At 41.2% G+C, this 21,154-nt stretch overlaps 1 protein-coding gene across 1 annotated transcript in view; it reads right to left on the minus strand.

Annotated features, from left to right (window-relative positions):
- LOC126248240 (delta-1-pyrroline-5-carboxylate synthase) overlaps positions 1-21,154 on the minus strand; it is a 204,232-nt gene that overhangs the window by 106,428 nt on the left and 76,650 nt on the right. The window contains exon 6 of the mRNA XM_049949084.1: positions 3,346-3,561. Within this exon, the coding sequence (XP_049805041.1) occupies positions 3,346-3,561 (216 nt within the window). The remainder of the gene's footprint in view (positions 1-3,345; positions 3,562-21,154) is intronic.

Genomic DNA, 21,154 nt, shown 5'->3' on the forward strand with positions numbered 1-21,154 from the left:
TCCTGGTTTCTGAGAGCCATTTGTTTTTTCAAACTTACAACTACATTTACTCAGCGTTTCTTTTATACCGATGTAGCAGTGGTTCTTATCCGACGTTATTCCTTGTGTAGACGTCTTACTTTCTGTTCACAATTCTCAATACGCCAAGGGTGACCTTTCTGAGTTGTCATGGAATTTGGTTTTAAGCATTTTGATGAACTTTTTTTGAGTTGTTCCCAGTTTTGTGCTTCTGTTTTGTCAAGTTCGTTTCCTAATAACGGGGGTCTTTAAATGTAGTTTCACTCTGGTTAGGTAGTTGTCTGGCTCAGTAGTTCTCGAATACAAAAATTTCCTTGTGATATGGATACGACATTGCGATGTTCTTACTGGCAGATCGTCATGTTTCTTAAAATGAAGCGACATAATTTTGAGGTTGAAATATCTACACAGTTCTATGTCGTTCAAATCTCCTGTTTTTTTCAGGCTCCACTACGGTATTACGTACGTCATTCACCACTCAACTGATGTCTCATATCCGTAACAGGTTTCTTTGCATCCCGTTCCGTTGAGTTTGCGATCTAGTGAGAGAGGTTTGTACTTGGTGTTGTGCTTGAGGTCTTTGTTCGCACTCTACTATTGGACGGTAGAAATCATTCACTTCAATACTGAATGAAAGCTGCATGTACATTTCACTTTTAGTGTGTTGCTGTTGACCATGGTGAATGTCACGTTTGCGGAAGACTCCGACATGATATTACTGTACGGCGCAACTCGGTGCAATGGGACGGCTGCTAGTCACTTGTACGCGGAACGTTTGCGCATCGCCAGGCACCTTCACACTCCCTTTTTTCCATGGTGCACTATGTGCTTCGGAGACAGGTACATTCACCACTAGTACGCCCTAGTTTGAAATGGCTGTACTCCATGATGTGCAAGAGTACGTGACATCGAGTACCAGGAACATAGCAGGTAGACTGACTGTTGATCACAAAACTGTCCGGTATGTTATGCTTGAGCAGTAGATACACCTAGCATTTCCAGAAGGCTGCCACAGGATTTTACGTCAGAAGCTAACTTCTGCAAATGGTTCTAGCACTGTTGTGTGGACGAATCCGGCTTCTCACAGAGGATTATTTTCGCAGATGAAGGCAAGTTCACCAGGTAAGGTGGTCTTAATTGCCGCAACAGTCATGTGTGGGCTGCTGAAAACTCACATGCCACCCGCCCTCATGGTTTCAGAAGGGATATGGTCTAATTACATTTCTGTCCTCGGGGAAAATGAAGAAGAATTAGAGGATCCGTTGAACGGAATGAACAGCCTAATGAGTACAGAATATGGATTGAGAGCAGATCGAAAAAAGATGAAAGTAACCAGAAGTAGCAGGAGTGAGAATACCGAGAAACTTTAACATCAGGATTGGTGGGCACAAAGTAGAGTAAGTTCAAGAATTCTGCTGCTTAGACAGCAAAATAACCCATGACAGATGGAGGAAGGAGGAGATAAAAAGCAGACTAATACTGGAAAAGGGCATTCCTGTCCAAGGAAAGTCTACTGGTATTAAAAAGAGACGTGAATTTAACGAAGAAATTTCTGAGAATTTACTTTTGGAGTACAGCATTTTATGGTAGTGAAGCAAGGACTTGAGGAAACCGGAACAGAAGAGATTTGAAGCAATTGAGATGTGGTGCTACAAACGAATGTTGAAAATAGGCCGGACTGATAAGGTAAGGAATGAGGACGTTCTCTACTGAATCATCAAGGAAATAAATATATGGAAAACTTTGACAAGAGGAAGTGACAGGACGATAGGACATCTGTTAAGATGGCTCTGAGCACTATGGGACTTAACTTCTGAGGTCATCAGTCCCCTAGAACTTAGAACTAATTAAACCTAACTAACCTAAGGACATCACATACATCCGTGACCGAGGCAGGATTCGAACCTGCGACTGTAGTGGTCGCGCGGTTCCAGACTGTAGCGCCTAGAACAGCTCGGCCACTCCGGCCGGCCATCTGTTAAGACATCAGGGAATAACCTCCATGGTACTAGAGAGCTGTAGAGCGTAAAACTGTAGAAGAAGACAGAGATTGGAATACTTCCAGGATATAACTGAGGATTTAGGTCGCAAGTGCTGCTCTGAAATGCAAAGCTTGGTACAGGAGAGGTATTCGTGGTGGGCCGCATCAAACCAGTCACAAGACTGATGGAAAAGGAACAGGATTGGGCAGCATTCCGAATGGATGTCTGGTTGGGCCATACCTTCTTCCACGACATCTCATGGGTGCCACATGCTTGTGATTCCTTGAAGGCGTTTTGCATGGGATCTTGAATGGCATACTGCATGGGCTGTTGGAAGATGTACCACTACATGTGCGTCGAAACATATGGATTCAGAACGATGGTACCCTACCTCATTTTTCACGTGCGGTCTGAGGTCAGCTGGACCAATGGTTTGCGCAACAGTGGATACGTCGTGGTGGCCCCATTTCTTAGTTCACACATTCTCCCGACTTGAACTCTCTAGACTACTATCTGTCTGGGTCACACGAAATCCTTGCTATACGAGACCCCTGTGGCATCCGAGGAAAGCCTACTGGCGCCGGTTATGCCTCCGGCGGATGGTGGAGAACCAGTGACTGGTGATTGTATGTACCGGGGCATAGTACTGTATCTGTGTTGAAGTCGTCGGTGATCACATCGAGCCCTACGTGCAAATGGACCCAGACGACGAGCAACAGGACTCAGAGGCCAACGATTATTACAGTAGAATGAGATTTTCACTCTGCAGCGGAGTGTGCGCTGATATGAAAATTCCTGGCGGTTTAAAACTGTGTGCACCGACCGAGGCTCGAACTAGGGGCCTTTGCCTTTCGCGGGCAAGTGCTCTGGTTTGCAGGAGAGCTTCTGTAAAGTTTGGAAGTTAGGAGACGAGATACTGGCAGAAGTAAAGCTGCGAGGGCCGCGCGTGAGTTGTGCTTCGGTAGCTCAGTTGGTAGAGCGCTTGCCGCTAAAGGCAAAGGTCCTGAGTACGAGTCTCGGTCGGTGCACACAGTTTTAATCTGCCAGGAAGTTTCATTATTACAGTACATTGCATGTAGCGTAAAAAAAGTTTCGTTTCCAGACAAGGGTTCCTATGCCAAACTTAACCTTCTTGGTCCCCACTACAAGTCCTCAAAATCTATAAAGGGAATTTAGTTACACCCTGTACATCAGGGAATGACGCAGTCAAACACCCAGAAGAATTATTTGGAACCCTGTGTATCGGCGGGTAAGTCAATTTCTATGAGACGAATGAAGTTGAACATATGACGAATAATCCGGTGGCATAGAAGTGAGAAGGCGCGGAAGCAGAGCAGTACGGTACCTTGGAGTCCATGCCGCCGGTGCCGACGCTGGACTTCTTGCCGAAGCGGATGGTCTCCTCCAGGTCGGGCGTGTACGTGGAGATGAGGCGGGCGCCCTCCTGGCCCGGCGGCGCCGTGTACATGCCGTCCACGTCCGACATCAGGATCAGCAGGTCCGCCTGCACCTCGGCCGCCAACATCGCCGCCAGGCTGTCGTTGTCCTTGATGCTGATCACCTGCAACACACGCCGCGGGCTCGCCTCACTACTTCACAACCGTCTGCGCCTTTTCCGCCTCTAACATCTGGGATATGTGCAGACAGTTTCGCGCTAAGTGATTGCTACGCGCTCTTTTCAAAATGCACAACTTAGTGTAAATACCAAAAGCTAATAGAGAGAGTTGACAAAGAGTATCTGTGGCTACAACCTGCGTGGCGCACTCAGAGTGAATGTCCGAAGCTCTGGCGTCGACAAATGTATCACTTTCAGAATATTTCTGATATCACTGAAATCTAATGTACATTATCTAAAAGTTGTTGTTGTTGTGGTCTTCAGTCCTGAGACTGGTTTGAAGCAGCTCTCCATGCTACTCTATCCTGTGCAAGCTTCTTCATCTCCCAGTACCTACTGCAGCCTACATCCTTCTGAATCTGCTTAGTGTATTCATCTCTTGGTCTCCCTCTCTGATTTTTACCCTCCACGCTGCCCTCCAATACTAAATTGGTGATCCCTCGATGTCTCAGAACATGTCCTACCAACCGATCTCTTCTTCTACTCAAGTTGTGCCACAAGCTCCTCTTCTCCCCAACTATATTCAATACCCTCTCATTAGTTATGTGATCTACCCATCTAATCTTCAGCATTCTTCTGTAGCACCACATTTCGAAAGCTTATATTCTCTTCTTGTCTAAACTATTTATCGTCCATGTTTCACTTCCATACATGGCTACACTCCACACAAATACTTTCAGAAACGACTTCCTGACATTTAAATCTATACTCGATGTTAACAAATTTATCTTCTTCAGAAACGCTTTCCTTGCCATTGCCAGTCTACATTTTATATCCTCTCTACTTCGACCATCATCAGTTATTTTTCTCCCCAAATAGCAAAACTCCTTTACTACTTTAAGTGTCTCATTTCCTAATCTAATTCCCTCAGCATCACCCGACTTAATTCGACTACATTCCATTATCCTCGTTTTGCTTTTGTTGATGTTCATCTTATATCCTCCTTTTAAGACACTGTCCATTCCGTTCAGCTGCTCTTCCAAAACCTTTGCTGTCTCTGAGAGAATTACTATGTCATCGGCGAACCTCAAAGTTTTTATTTCTTCTCCATGGATTTTAATACCTACTCCGAATTTTTCTTTTGTTTCCTTTATTGCTTGCTCAATATACAGATTGAACAACATCGGGGATAGGCTACAACCCTGTCTCACTCCCTTCCCAACCACTGCTTCCCTTTCATACCCCTCGACTCTTATAACTGCCATCTGGTATCTGTACAAATTGTAAATAGCTTTTCGCTCCCTGTATTTTACCCCTGCCACCTTCCGAAGCTTTCTCTAAGTCTACAAATGCTACAAACGTAGGTTTCCCTTTCCTTAATCTGTCTTCTGAGATAAGTCGTAAGGTCAGTATTGCCTCACGTGTTCCAACATTTCTACGGAATCCAAACTGATCTTCCCCGAGGTCGGATTCTATCAATTTTTCCATTCGTCTGTAAAGAATTCGATTTAGTATTTTGCAGCTGTGACTTATTAAACTGATAGTTCGGTAATTTTCACATCTGTCAACACCTGCTTTCTTTGGGATTGGAATTATTATATTCTTCTTGAAGTCTGAGGGTATTTCGCCTGTCTCATACATCTTGCTCACCAGATGGTAGAGTTTTGTCAGTACTGGCTCTCCCAAGGCTGTCAGTAGTTCTAATGGAATGTTGTCTACTCCGGGGGCCTTGTTTCGACTCAGGTTTTTCAGTGCTCTGTCAAACTCTTGACACAGTATCATATCTCCCATTTCATCTTCATCTACATCCTCTTCTATTTCCATAATATTGTCCTCAAGTACATCACCCATGTATAGACCCTCTATATACTCCTTCCACCTTTCTGCTTTCCCTTCTGTGCTTAGAACTGGTTTCCCATCAAAGATCTTGATATTCATGCAAGTGGTTCTCCTTTCTCCGAAGGTCTCTTTAATTTTCCTGTAGGCAGTATCTATTTTACCCCTAGTGAGATAAGCCTCTACATCCTTACATTTGTCCTCTAGCCATCCCTGCTTAGCCATTTTGCACTTCCTGTCGATCTCATTTTTGAGACATTTGTATTGCTTTTTGCCTGCTTCATTTACTGCATTTTTATATTTTCTCCTTTCATCAATTAAATTTAATATTTCTTCTGTTACCCAAGGGTTTCTATTAGCCCTCGTCTTTTTACCTATTTGATCCTCTGCTGCCTTCACTAATTCATCCCTCAAAGCTACCCATTCTTCTCCTACTGTATTCCTTTCCCCCATTCCTGTCTCCCTTATGCTCTCCCTGAAACTCTGTACAACCTCTGGTTCCTTCAGTTTATCCAGGTCCCATCTCCTTAATTTCCCACCTTTTTGCAGTTTCTTCAGTTTTAGTCTACAGTTAATAACCAATAGATTGTGGTCAGAGTCCACATCTGCCACTGGAAACGTCTTACAATTTAAAACGTGGTTCCTAAATCTCTGTCTTACCATTATATAATCTATCTGATACCTTTTAGTATCTAAAAGTAACACTAGTAATTTGTAGGCCCATTCTATCGATCACACATGCTTAAAGCTTTGAAAATAAATTTTCTACAGTTCAGAAAAGATGACATGATAGGCGGAGAAGAGCAAAGCGGTACAGTATATGAGAAGGTCTTCTACATTATAAATTGTACCATCCGAACTTTTTCAGCTATAGCAAAAAATACAGAAATTTATTCGGTTTGACAGACAATCATTTTAATTTTTAAGACATTGGCAAAAACATCTGAGTTCTTCCTATGTGTTCGGTATTTAAACTATGAGGCTACTTTTGGAGTTACACTGATCGGTTTCAACATTTCCATTTCGACTTGCAACTAGTACAACATACATCTTTCTTCGCTCTTACTTTCGCACACCGTCTTTTGAACGGCACTTAATATCTGCGGGTCTTTATCAGTTCTGCCTCCTGGTTAACTTCGCAGAACTTGTAGAACGGTTACACAATAAATCAGTCTAATCTAAAAGCCTAGGTATTACAATTACGAAGAACTTAAATTGGGAGGAACACATAGAAAATGTTTTGGGGAAGGCTAACCAAAGATTGCGTTTTATTGGCAGGACACTTAGAAAATGTAACTGACCTACTAAGGAGACTGCCTACACTACACTTATGCGTCCTCTTTTAGAATACTGCTGCGCGGTGTGGGATCCTTACCAGATAGCACTTACGGAATACATCGAAAAAGTTCAAAGAAAGGCAGCACGTTTTGTATTATCGCGAAATATGGGAGAGAGTGTCACAGAAATGATACAGGATTTGGGATGGACATCATTAAAAGACCTACATAGGGAGGAACGATCACCACGATAAAATAAGGGAAATCAGAGCTGGTATGGAAAGATATAGGTGTTAATTCTTTCAGCACGCTATACGAGATTGGAATAACAGAGAATTGTGAAGGAGGTTCGATGAACCCTCTGCAAGGCACTTAAATGTGATTTGCAGAGTATCCATGTAGATGTAGATGTAGAACCAGCTTGTTTCGCTTTTGTTTCTTCGAGTTTTAGTTTTGTTAGATCCACTTTCGTTTTTCTCAGATTCTTTGTCATGGAGCATCCTTTTGTAAGGACGACAAGTGATCTCTACAACAGATGACGTTAATCCACCCCCTATTCTAGAGTTTGGATAGGGGATGTTTCTTGTGGTGTACTGACAGGCTCCTACTACAGATATGTTTTGTGGGAGTTGGATTCAGGAGTGCACAATTTACATTTGTTTGTCTTGATTTTCGTGGGAGTTACTGACTTGGCTGCTCACTCATTTCTTCTTCCTCTTTTCTAGCTTGTGATTATGGATTGGATACAGTCGCCTCGAAGTCTGTAAATGTGTGGATTCAGTGGCCAGGTTCCAGTTTGGCTGTAGCCTGTGAGTGGTACGTGGGGGCTGGCAAAGAATGATCTCTAGCTACCATTTCACCATGCAGGACATGGCGTAGAGAGGCAACCGAAAGAGTCCCAAGCAAATAAATCGCTACATCCGAATGGAAACAGAATTCGTTTCAGTGAGAGTACTCTACGACACTGGTTCCTTATTTAGCTTTCATTCTTGGAAATATTTTTCTCAGCGCGAAGTTCCAAACGACTGTAAAAAAGCGCAGGTGACTCCTGTACATCAGAAGAGTGAAAGAACGGAGCCTCAGACCTATATCCTTAACACCAATTTGCTCCAGAATTCTTGAACGCATTCTGAGTTCGATTATAGTAAGTTTCCTTGAGACGGAAAAGTTTATGTCCAAAGATTAGCGTGGGTTTAGAAAGCATCGCTCGTGCGAAACTCAGCTTGCCCTTTTCTCATATGATATCCTGCGAACTACGAATGAAGGGCAACAAGCAGATTAAATATCCAAAAATTTTCGGAAAGCTTTCGACACTGCAGCCGTTGACGAATGTCCGAACATACGCATTATGCTCCCAGGTATGTGAGTTTCTCGGAGACGTCTTATGTAATGTAACCCAATTCGTTGTCCTCGACGGTGAGTGTTCGTTAGAAACAAGGGTTCTGTCAGTAGTGCCCCAGGAAGTATGGCAGTATCGCCCCGTTCACTATACAGGGTGTTACAAAAAGGTACGGCCAAACTTTCAGGAAACATTCCTCACACACAAATAAAGAAAAGATGTTATGTGGACATGCGTCCGGAAACGCTTAATTTCCATGTTAGAGCTCATTTTAGTTTCGTCAGTATGTACTGTACTTCCTCGATTCACCGCCTTGATTTCATACGGGATACTCTAACTGTGCTGCTAGAACATGTGCCTTTACAAGTACGACACAACATGTGGTTCATGCACGATGGAGCTCCTGCACATTTCAGTCGAAGTGTTCGTACGCTTCTCAACAACAGATTCGGTGACCGACGGATTGGTAGAGGCGGACCAATTCCATGACCTCCACGCTCTCCTGACCTCAACCCTATTGACTTTTATTTATGGGGGCATTTGAAAGCTCTTGTCTACGCAACCCCGGTACCAAATGTAAAGACTCTTCGTGCTCGTATTGTGGACGGCTGTGATACAATACGCCATTCTCCAGGGCTGCATCAGCGCATCAGAGATTCCATGCGACGGAGGTTGGATGCATGTATCCTCGCTAACGGAGGACATTTTGAACATTTCCTGTAACAAAGTGTTTGAAGTCACGCTGGTACGTTCTGTTCCTGTGTGTTTCCATTCCACGATTAACGTGATTTGAAGTGAATTAATAAAATGAGTTCTAACGTATAAAGTAAGCGTTTCCGGACACATGTGCACATAACATATTTTCTTTCTTTGTATGTGAGGAATGTTTCCTGAAAGTTTGGCTGTACCTTTTTGTAACACCCTGTATGCATAAATTCTCAGACGGACATGGTGAGCAGCAATCAGCAGGTGTTTGCTGATGACGCTCTTCTGTACGAGAAGGTGTCATCGTTGAGTGACTGTTGAAGGATGCAAGGTGACAGACAAAATTCTAGTTGGTGTGACGAATGGCAGCTTGCTCTAATCGTAGAAAAGTGTTAAGCTGACGCTTTCGACATGGGTCCGAGTCTCACTCGGGCACTTGCCTACAACCATAGTCTTCATACCTCGTGAATTCTTCGTCATCCAATGATATAATTTTTCAGGACATTCAGTGGCGTATGTAGATACCGTCTGAAAAATTTGAGGCTAATAGAGTCAGTTCAAAAATAATAATAAATTAAAACGCCAAGCTTGTGAGACTCGGCTCCGTCTCGAAAACATTAATGCAGATGAATAGGAAAATGATGTTATAATGTTCGAATACAGCATTAGTGCTGTGCTGCTTGGCACAATCACGTAATTAAATATCTAGGTGTAACGGTGCAAATCAATACGAAATTGGGCGAGTATGTAAGTAAGCATGCTAGTAGGGAAGGCAAATTCAGTTTATTGGGAGAAAGTGCAGCTCGTCTGTAGAGGATATCGTGTATAGAACACTAGTACGATCGATTTTTGAATGTTGCTCGAGAGTTTCTGGTCCCACCAGGTGCGATTAAAGGAAAACATCGAGACAATCAGAGACGTGCTGCTAGAATTGTTACCGTTAGGTACGATCAACAAGAGACTGTTAAGGAGATGCTTCGTGAAGTCAAATGGGAATAGCTGGAGGGAAGACGACGTTCTTTTCACGAAACACATTTAGAAAATTTAGAGAAACGGTATTTGAAGCTGATTGTAGAACGATTGTACTCCCGCGAAGTGGGTTTTGCGTAAGGATCAGGAAGATATGAGAAATTAGAGGTCGCACAGAGACATGTAGACAGCTGCTTTTCACTCTCTCCATCTGCTAGTGGAACAAGAAAAGAAGTCACTAGTAGTGGTACTAGGTACCATCCGCCATGTAGCATTAAGTGGCTTGCGGAGTATGTTTGTAGACGTACATGAAAGGTTATTTGAAATTTTTCTGAGCTGTATTATCACTGAATAAGTATTGTTATTTGCTACATAAATTATAAATAAACTTTGCACATCTGTATGCGTGTAGTTACCTTACTTCACAAACAAATATTTACTTCCTCCGAGCGGAAAATACATACATCTACGTGATTACTCTGCTATTCACAATAAAGTGCCTGGCAGAGGGTTCAATGAACCATCTTCAAGCTGTCTCTCTACCGTTCCACTCTCGAACGACATGCAGCAAAAAGGAGCACTTAAATTGCTCTGTGCGAGCGCTGATTTCTCTTATTTTATCGTGATGATCATTTCTCACTATGTAGGTGGGTGCCAACAGAATGTTTTTGCAATTGGAGAACTGGTGATTAAAATTTCATGAGAAGAACCCGTCGCAACGAAAAACGTCTTTGCTTTAATTATTGCCGCTCCAATTCACGTGTCATGTCTGTGACACTATCTCCCCTATTTCGCGATAATTCAAAACGAGCTGCCCTTCTTTGTACTTTTTCGAAGTCATCCGTCAGTCCCACCTGATGCAGATTCCACACCGCACAGCAATACTCAAGAATAGGGCGGACAAGCGTGGTGTAAGCAGTCTCTTTAGTAGATCTATTGCACCTTCTAAGTGCTCTGCCAATGAATCGCAGTCTTTGGTTTGCTCTACCCACAATATTAACTATGTGATTTTTCCAATTTAGATGCTTTATGATTGTAATCCCTAAGTATTTAGCTGAATTCACAGCCTTCAGATTTGTGTGACTTATCACATAATCGAAATTTAGGTGATTTCTTTTAGTACTCATGTGAATAACTTCGCTCTTTTCTTTATTCTGGATCAATTACCACTTTTCGCACCATACAGATATCTTATCTAAATAATTTTGCAAGTCGTTTTGATAATCTGAAGAGCTTACAAGACGGTAAATGACAGCATCACCTGCAAACAATCTAAGACGGTTACTCAGATTGTCTCCTATGTGGTTAATATAGATCAGGAACAATAGAGGGCCTATAACACTTCCTTGGGGAACGCCGGATATTACTTCTGTTTTACTCGATGACTTTCCGTCTGTTACTACGAACTGTGACCTATCTGACAGGAAATCACGAATCCAGTCGCACAACTGAATCCATTCCATGCCAAAATTTTCAATGGAGTGTCGAAGTGGCCACGTAAAACTAGATACAAGCTAATATACATTCTGTCCAACATGCAGCATTAGCACGCTGATAGTTTGCCTAGTATGTTAGGGATGTAATTTAGAAGGTGATACGACTTGAAATACTCAGCTTTAAAATGCTGCGGTTTATTAATGTGTAGAAGTAGGGATGAACATGTCATCGACACGTGGTGTCAAGGTTTCGTGTTGGTTGTGGAACTTTGATTTTATAGCGGTACAGTGCCGAGAGCTGTTCGGAAGTTTGGGATTAAGGCTGATACTGAATTTTGACAGTAGTCGCGTGGATGACAGGTGGTGTGTTCGCTGCCTTCTCGTCGTAGAGTGCGCTCGTGCAACAGTGGCTTTTGGGTCGAAGTAGGGGGTGGGGGTGGGGGCAGGAGTTTCACCTGAAGCTGGGGCGATCGATCACGCCAGGTGTTGGCGCCCCATGGAGTGATTAATAGCCAGCCGCCGGCGTCCGTGGCGTCTGACGGCGCCCAGTTATCAAAAGACGCGGCGCGCCGGCACGCCGAGCAGGGAGCCGCACGATGTGTACGGCTCTCTCCTTGGAGACACCGTCCACGAGCTGAAGCTGCCGCATTACTCTCTGCCACTCTCCGTGCAACGGCTGAGTTCCTTCGCCCCTCTCCAGCGACCGTTTCTCCCCCTAAAACTAGGTGGCCTTCACCTATAATCCGATTAAAATTACTTCATCCGTTATAGCTGGTCTCCCATCAAAGCGCTCAACGTTAAGCCCGAAACGTTCGCCGTTGCCAAACTGCCACAACAATTCGTTCCCTTCCAATTTTTCGTCCGGATTCCTTTCTTCATGTGTTTTGATCTCGAATCCTGGGTCTGACTTTTCTTCTTTCATCACACACACACACACACACACACACACACACACACACACATGATGCTAATGAAATGCACATCTTTCGCACGTAGCATTAATCAAACACTACCGGATCCTTGCGCACAAGACGCAATTCAGTGTCGTTAATACAGTAATTATAATCACAGAGATCTGCTTACATTAGATAAGCATTGCACGACATTGCGTGAAGCTGGATTTTTGAAGGCCGTCGATAAATCGTTGCTACTGGGACAGTAGAGTCATAAATATAACTAATTTTTGCAGTGTAATGGCATAGCGAAGTGGCTAGTGGTTCAAATGGTTCAAATGGCTCTGAGCACTATGGGACTTAACATCTATGGTCATCAGTCCCCTAGAACGTAGAACTACTTAAACCTAACTAACCCAAGGACAGCACACAACACCCAGTCATCACGAGGCAGAGAAAATCCCTGACCCCGCCGGGAATCGAACCCGGGAACCCGGGCGTAGAAAGCGAGAACGCTACCGCAGTGGCTAGTGTATAAAGCTGACGTGTAGAGGGTTATGTTTCGAATCTCGCCAAATGCAGCAAATTTTTTTTATTTTTCTGAATCTAATTAAAAGACTTTATCATTTTTATTCAATTAATTGATTCAAATGTATTGTTGTATTTCTAATTCTTTGCTGCGTCATTTTCATCATCGAATTGACATTTTTTATTTTCTTTTATTTTTGTTCCTATCATTCTTTTTTCGTTTGGAATGTGTTTGTATCGCCTATAACCTGCAGCCAAGTGTCAACCAGGACTCCTCATCGGTGGGTAACGCGGCATTCCCTGTAGCCAGTGTGAGGATAGTTTCAAGTAACCAACGACAGCGAGAATTGACAGTTTGCTTTTACCGGTAAAACTGAAATTGTGCTGCGGAAGATGGCTATGCAGACAAACCTATGAAATCCGTATCCAACATAGTGCAATAATTCGAACCATCGTTAGGTTTCTTGTTTTTCTTTTTTAGACGTATGTGCCTTAGTTCTTGTCCTTTACAAGCAGGATACCATTTTGTCAAATGAAAATAGCCTATCACACGACAGTGGCATCTATTAAACTGCTTGCATGTATCCACTAAACGCGCAGCGGTTTGTGAAAGTGTGTAAAGGGTTGTCTCTGGTTGTGCATATTGCGTTCACAGTGCAGTTTCAAAATTCACTTCGTTGCAGTAACGTGTGGATGAATTATGGAAGTAATCACACAAATGGCTGAGCGTTCACAACTCAACATCACACTCTTTATTTGTATTATGGATTTTACTTAAGTAATACGACACTTTTAGGTGTACGAACAAATATGCCTAACGAACGGAACACATAGTTAAAATGGCAATTTTTCTTTCCTGTCGCAAGGAACATCTGTAAGTTTAAACTGTTTGCTGGTTCCCTGTATGCCTCGCAGGCTGCTAGGCGGGTATAAAGTTTAAACTCGTGTTGAATGTTTCATCGTTCTATGTGCTCCTCTAAAAATAAATTTTAGTAACAAACGCTATTTTGTCGAAAGTCGACATGTTAAAAAACGTGGCTGTTGTACTTAAGGTTTATAATTTATATAAAAAACAGCTACCAGCCACATGTATGGTTTAAAAAGGTTTATTATCTTCAGACCATGACCGGTTTCGGATTTTTCATTACAAATCCATCTTCAGATGGCAGGTTACAAGCATTCTTAGTTGGATCTAGTTTTGTTTATGTTATTCGCTTACTGCACTGGGAAAGAAAAGAAATATTTTTGTTGTCATATCGGAAATAGTATTTTTACGAAAGATTTACTTGTTTTACAAAATCTAATTGCTCATGAGATGGTTTATTATAAACATTAGTAAACTTGCAGGTTAGTGTACATACGGGCTCTGTAGTTCTGCCTGACGAAATATTCGTGCGTTTATGTTTTGGAACGCAAACTTAATACACTTTTCAATATGCACTATGTGAGTGCTATTCCAGTCAATGGACGTAACTTTCAACCTCATCATCTTAGTTTCACACGCAGCACACACGAATAACGTTTACAAAACGTGGCCCAGCTTCACATTACTAACGAAAACAATATTTGCAAAGAGCTTACAGTCATAACGAAGTTAACTTACAGATGCAGTCCAGTCGATATGGGTACAGTAAAATATCTCTTTGCTATTGTATGAAATTAATCTAAAACGGAATAAATAAAATTACATACAAATAAGATTACAAACATTATATGTAGTACAGAAATACTGTGTGTTACTAATTATTTGTTACAATAATAGGAGATAAATTGTAATATATGACATAATATGCAATGCACATGTTTTCATTATGCGATTTTTCAATGACATATAAACAGTTTTTGGGGCCTGTATACTGAATGTTTTTGATGGAATATTGGGCTTAAGTTATTTTAAAAAAGTAAAAGCTTCTTCAAAGTTATTTAAGAAGGGGGTGTTAACTGACTCTGTCTGTTCATTCAAAATGAGATCAGGGAACCTGTTTTTATGTGTATGAATCTCAATCTCCTCTAGGAGACTGCTACCCATTGCAAGGCCATCATAAAGGCTTCAAGCATAATATTGCCCCAAGATTAACTAATAAGAACATAAAAGCCGATATTTACATTAACCATCTTGAGCAAAATTCTTCTCATCCAATAACCAAATGAACAGTTAAATAATTTACTACAAGAGAGACGTAGATGACACTCTATTACTTTTTGATGGCAACAGCAGCGAAATTGATGCCTTAGCTGAAGATCTGAGCAAATTACACAACAACATCAAATTTACAGTGGAGCATGTAATAAATAATAGCATCAATTTTCTGGATCTCAAAATATCAAACATAAATAAGAAACACCATTTTGGTATCTTTCGAAAACCAACAACCACAGATGTTACCATCAGTAACACATCCTGCCACCCAAACCAACATAAGACGGCTAATTTCCGGTCAATGCTACATCGTATGCATAAAGTCCCCCTCACCCCCACTGAACAGCACAAAGAAATCAGCATAATCAAATCAATTGCCCAAAATAATGGCTATGATGCTTCAATCATTGACACACTCTCTCAAAAAACAAAAGTAAAAATTGCTAGCAACAAGTCTTTGCAACAAGCAACAGCCACAATAACTGTGAAAGACAAAAAAACAGTAAAATATGTAGCCCTACCATATATAGGCCCACTTTCATATAAAATTTCCAACTTATTCAAGAAGAAGAATGTCAAAATTAGTTTCTCTACCAAAAACAAACTCCAACAAAGAGTCATACACTCACTCCCACACAATAGCATACTCCATAAAAGATTGGGAATTTATAAACTTAAGTGTAACAACTGGCCTAAATTCTACATAGGCCAAACAGGTAGAGCTTTTGAAACAAGATTCAAGGAACACCTTGATGCCCTACGTCTGAAAAACCTAAGCAAATCTGCTTTTGCCACCCATCTTGCAGAAAACAATCATACAGTTGAGAATATAGAAAACAACCTGCAGATATTACACCTCAAAGACAAAGGTTTCACATTGAATCTCCTAGAGGAGATTGAGATTCATACACATAAAAACAGGTTCCCTGATCTCATTTTGAATGAACAGACAGAGTCAGTTAACACCCCCTTCTTAAATAACTTTGAAGAAGCTTTTACTTTTTTAAAATAACTTAAGCCCAATATTCCATCAAAAACATTCAGTATACAGGCCCCAAAAACTGTTTATATGCCATTGAAAAATCGCATAATGAAAACATGTGCATTGCATATTAAGTCATATATTACAATTTATCTCCTATTATTGTAACAAATAATTAGTAACACACAGTATTTCTGTACTACATATAATGTTTGTAATCTTATTTGTATGTAATTTTATTTATTCCGTTTTAGATTAATTTCATACAATAGCAAAGAGATATTTTACTGTACCCATATCGACTGGACTGCATCTGTAAGTTAACTTCGTTATGACTGTAAGCTCTTTGCAAATATTGTTTTCGTTAGTAATGTGAAGCTGGGCCACGTTTTGCAAACGTTATTCGTGTGTGCTGCGTGTGAAACTAAGATGATGAGGTTGAAAGTTACGTCCATTGACTGGAATAGCACTCACATAGTGCATATTGAAAAGTGTATTAAGTTTGCGTTCCAAAACATAAACGCACTAATATTTCGTCAGGCAGAACTACACGGCCCGTAAGTACACTAACCTGCAAGTTTACTAATGTTTATAATAAACCATCTCACGAGCAATTAGATTTTGTAAAACAAGTAAATCTTTCGTAAAAATACCATTTCCGATATGACAACAAAAATATTTCTTTTCTTTCCCAGTGCAGCAAGCGAATAACATAAACAAAACTAGATCCAACTAAGAATGCTTGTAACCTGCCATCTGAAGATGGATTTGTAATGAAAAATCCGAAACCGGTCATGGTCTGAAGACAATAAACCTTTTTAAACCATACATGTGGCTGGTAGCTGTTTTTTATATAAATTATAAACCTTTAGTAACAAAGCCGGCCGTGGTGACCGTGCGGTTCTAGGCGCTTCAGTCCGGAACCGCGGGACTGCTACGGTCGCAGGTTCGAATCCTGCCTCGGGCATGGATGTGTGTGATGTCCTTAGATTAGTTAGGTTTAAGTAGTTCTACGTTCTAGGGGACTGATGACCTAAGATGTTAAGTCCCATAGTGCTCAGAGCCATTTGAACCATTTAGTGACAAACCTTCGGCTGTGGTTAAGTCGAACTCTCGATATATCGGTTCTCCCAAGAACATGAGGATCTGTAGTACTTGGGAACCGGGAAAAATATGACGAAATTCTCGTTCCGGCAAATAGTTTTAACTTGCCTTAAACGAGTCTGGGCGTGTTGTTATCATGATGAAATGTTGGTGGGATGAGTGGAGGTCCGTAATTACACAGAGTGATTTATGTTTCTCGAGGACCTTGGTTACATCGGTTGCAACGTCTAATATTTTGCGGCGCACATACCTACGGCAACTTTAAAAACAAACTTTCACACGGGAGATATAACATAACCCAGAAATGATATGCTAATTGTGAATATCAACCAACTTATTATAACACCCAGCGAGTTTGGGGTTTGGTAAATCGCATTTCCCGTGTCCTGACAGTGACCTATTCAAGGTGTTCGTCTGAAGTGAACCAGGAAATCCACGAAAAATCGAAATGAAACATCACCCCAAGTGAATTCAGATCTGTTAAAACCTTGCCGTCTCGCTCGGTTGTTCAGTATCTGCAGCCTGGGAGGTAAAATGAATAATGTATAGTAAGGGCAACACAGTAGTCAGAGAGGATCACAATAGAGGGACATTGTGAAATGACTAACGGCAATGTCGTTTATTACTTTGGATGACAGATTGATAGTGAACAAAATTCTCTCAACCTAAAAGATTCATATTTGGACCCACTAACCTTATAAATGACAAACCAAAGAAATGTGAACTCTTAGAGGCGGAGTCCAGCCAAAATTATTTTGTTAGCTTTGCATCTGCATGGGTACTGGTGAGAAGTGCTAACTGAAGACTATTGATTCAACAAAACAGGGGATCCTGGGATGCCCACAGCCACTGATGTGCATGTATTGGTAACTATCATCAATGTAGGAGTGCCTCAAATCATTTAGTTCTTGGTACTCGGGAATTAGAGACAATGGGGTAGCATTTCTGCAGATAATGTTTTTGATGACAAATAACAAGGTAGTCTCCATCCCCTGGCGGCCTTCTGTTTTCAGCTCACTTTTTGTTCTTGTGTGACATGTGTTGCGTGCTACATGTATCCATTATGTGTTGACGTGCCATCGTTGCACTGGAATGGAATGAGGTGGCCAGCCTGCGACCGAGTTGTCCATTGTGTCGTGACACATTGTCTTTCCGAATGGCCACGTCCTGGAAACGAGATATCCAGCCTATCTCGTTGTTCTCCTCCGCTGGTCTTTCGCTGCTTCTGAGCCGACTGCGCCGCAACGTATCATGACACACATTTTGGAGAGCCACTCCTTTTAGTTCTGATGTTATGCGATATACGAACATTTTGCATCCTTTCACACATTTTCTAAATTCGCCTTTGAGAGTCACCGTTTAGACGTTAACTATAGACGATAAATGACAAAATCAGTTAAGGATTATATGTATCATTAGGGAACACATATTATTCAGAGATATTCAGTAACCTGTGGTTTAAATCATAACTAGTTCTGATGAAGTTATTATCCTAATGTAGAGGATCATTTGGTGAGGACTAAAAGATCTGAAGACAGTCGCATAGGCTGAAACCATTCATCTTGTAGGTGAAACTTCGCTCCTTAACGTGTGATACCTCCTAAGTGCAACTACCCAACTTTTCAGGGGGAGAAAAAACCTTATAAATATCTTTTTAAGGACCTAAATTGAAACTGAGTGATGTTTTTTACAAACTGAGAGATATCAAGAAGTAAAATCATAATTAGTACGATAGGACTGATACTATTTATTTGTAATACTTTTTGTTTTGAACAAGAATCTGTCTAATATACAGATTTACAAGGTACCAGTTCGAAATAGAATTTACCGCAGAAATTTTCGTTTGTGACTTATGAGGTATCATTAGAACGATGCATGTCGTTTTTCTGCAGTTTTTGATACTAGTAATACAAAATAATAAAAGAGATGTGACTAACGAGGTATCACATTTTAAGGTGTGGCTTGTAACTATTACCCCTAACAAACTAATAGTACTCAGTAGCTTCCACTTTGTTTAGTTAATGTTTTTCGGGTTTTTATTTCACCATCGTTTATTTGTTTCAATGTCCATCCCTCCAGTCGTATGGGGACAGTCAGTACGCTAAATAAACCTACGAGAAATAAATATGTGGGAAAATTTGTAACGGCAAAGTAAACTGTTTGTGTGTGAAGAATTCCGTAGCTTAGCCAGCAGACTAGACGCACAGTAAGGATATGTTTAGAAGTCACGTTCATGACGGAGGTGGTGCTCGTTCCCTCTGGGATTCAGTCACGAGACTGTTTGTTGGCAGGGATATGAAGTTGAATCGAATAGTAGACCAGATTGCATCACCTTTGAAAAAAATTTCGAATGACGGATTTTGCTAAAGTCAAAGTTCAATGAGAGGTTATATATAGTAAAATAATTCTTTTAATAAAAAATTTAGGGTATTCTTTTACAGACTCAAACTGAGATGATGACTGATTTCTCAGCATATGAGTCTTATTAATGCACAGTAACGAAAAGCATCTCAATTGCGTGAATATACCGTATTCTTTGTATGAATGAATTTTTCATGTAAGCACTTCTCTTTTAACAATATTTGCACATATCTCGCAAGAAATGATGAAATTGAAGTTGACTTACAACAAACGTAGATGGGATTCGTCTGGTGGAGACGACAACGGCGTTAGCTATCTTCTATGGCCTCTTAGGCCAATGTTGTTTTTTGATACTGTTATCTCCAATGGAGTCCGTTTGGAGACTGCTTCTTTAGAAACCAAGTTCGGTGCGACAAAGAGATGGATATGTGGCTCTGTCCAACTTTCAGTGAAAATGAGTACTGGTCTGGCAATAGACTACATTCCTTGGAAGTCGCACGATATAATTTCTGGAGTAGGGCAGTGCCTTCTCCCTCAAAACTTGACTGATGTACTAAAAAAATGTCTAAATGAAATGCGGGCGTCTTCAGCTTTATCACTTTCCATCAATTCGTGAGACACTGTTTGAACAGTAAGACAATTCAACTGTTACACCACTGTTCTCAAAAGAAGGATATCTGCTCCGATCTTCCCCGGACAAAGAGCTTTAGTCTGTATCTTGACTTCAGAATCACTAAAAATCCAATTAAAATAAAAAATAAGTTCTCTGCTATAATGGTTGTAAAGTGCTCTGGGCCATTAATTTGAATCTCGGTCACTACCGAGTAAGAAGTGATTATTGGAAATTTGTGGTCCTATGCGACCAAACTGCTGAGCTCATCGGTCCCTAGGCCTACACCCTAATTAATCTAACTTAAAGTAACTTACGCTAAGGACAACACACACACACACACTCACACACACACACACACACACACACACACACACACACACACACACATGCCCGAGGAGGACTCTAACGTCCGACGGGTGGAGCCGCGCGAACCATTGCAAGTGATCATTTCTCAGAAGTGTTGTCGTGAGGGATTCGAATAGTTAAAAGTCCTCTCCAAATACCGTCAAAGAGACAAAAAGATTCAGAAGCTCTTGTGAAAGATAGATATGATTAGGAAGTGTTGTTCATAGATGTAACGATTCGTACACAAATGGTTCAAATGGCTCTGAGCACTATGGGACTTAACATCCGTGGTCATCAGTCCCCTAGACTTAGAACTACTTAAATATAACTAACCTAAGGACATCACACACATCCATGCCCGAGGCAGGATTCGAACCTGCGACCGTAGCAGTCACGCGGTTCCGGACTGAGCGCCTAGAACCGCACGGCCACCGCGACCGGCGATGCGTACACAAGATTGAAAGCGGATTATACAATATGGCCCACGTACATAGCACATTTTCATTTGGTTATTATGAGGTTTGTATCATATTAACACCAATGTAGCTTATAGGTAACTGTTCTACACGTATTGCCATTACTGAAAAGCTTAGCACAAGTTTATTGCTCAAAATGTATATCACGAAAATGGCTTCCATCATCGGTAAGCATTGCTTAACACGATCGCGGAAGCTGCTCATTACGTTTTCAATCATTTCTTGATGGATGACCTCTATCCCTGTCCGGACTGCGGGCTGAAACACAGCGGTATTGTGGAGTCGCCATAAAAAAACATTTGTTCTTGAGATAAAGACACAGAAAAATCAGGAGGTTGAATTATTTTTCTCTCTAAGGTCGTCTCAGGAGCATAGATTTTTCAAGGTGGCTTCACGATACGTAAGAGTTGGAAGCCGTAATCCTGGTAGACATATAGGCAATTCCTAAAGAAATTTTTCAAAATCTAACGAAGAACTTTTGCGATCGTCTTCAGCAATGCATCGTCGATGATGGAAGCCTTTTGCCTGATGTACTTTTTAAGAAATAAATTTATTTTCAGCTTTTCAGTAATGGCAACGTAAGTATAAAGTTATC

This window comes from Schistocerca nitens, chromosome 1 (genome assembly GCF_023898315.1).
Source record: "Schistocerca nitens isolate TAMUIC-IGC-003100 chromosome 1, iqSchNite1.1, whole genome shotgun sequence".
NCBI classification, from domain to species: Eukaryota; Metazoa; Arthropoda; class Insecta; order Orthoptera; family Acrididae; genus Schistocerca; species Schistocerca nitens.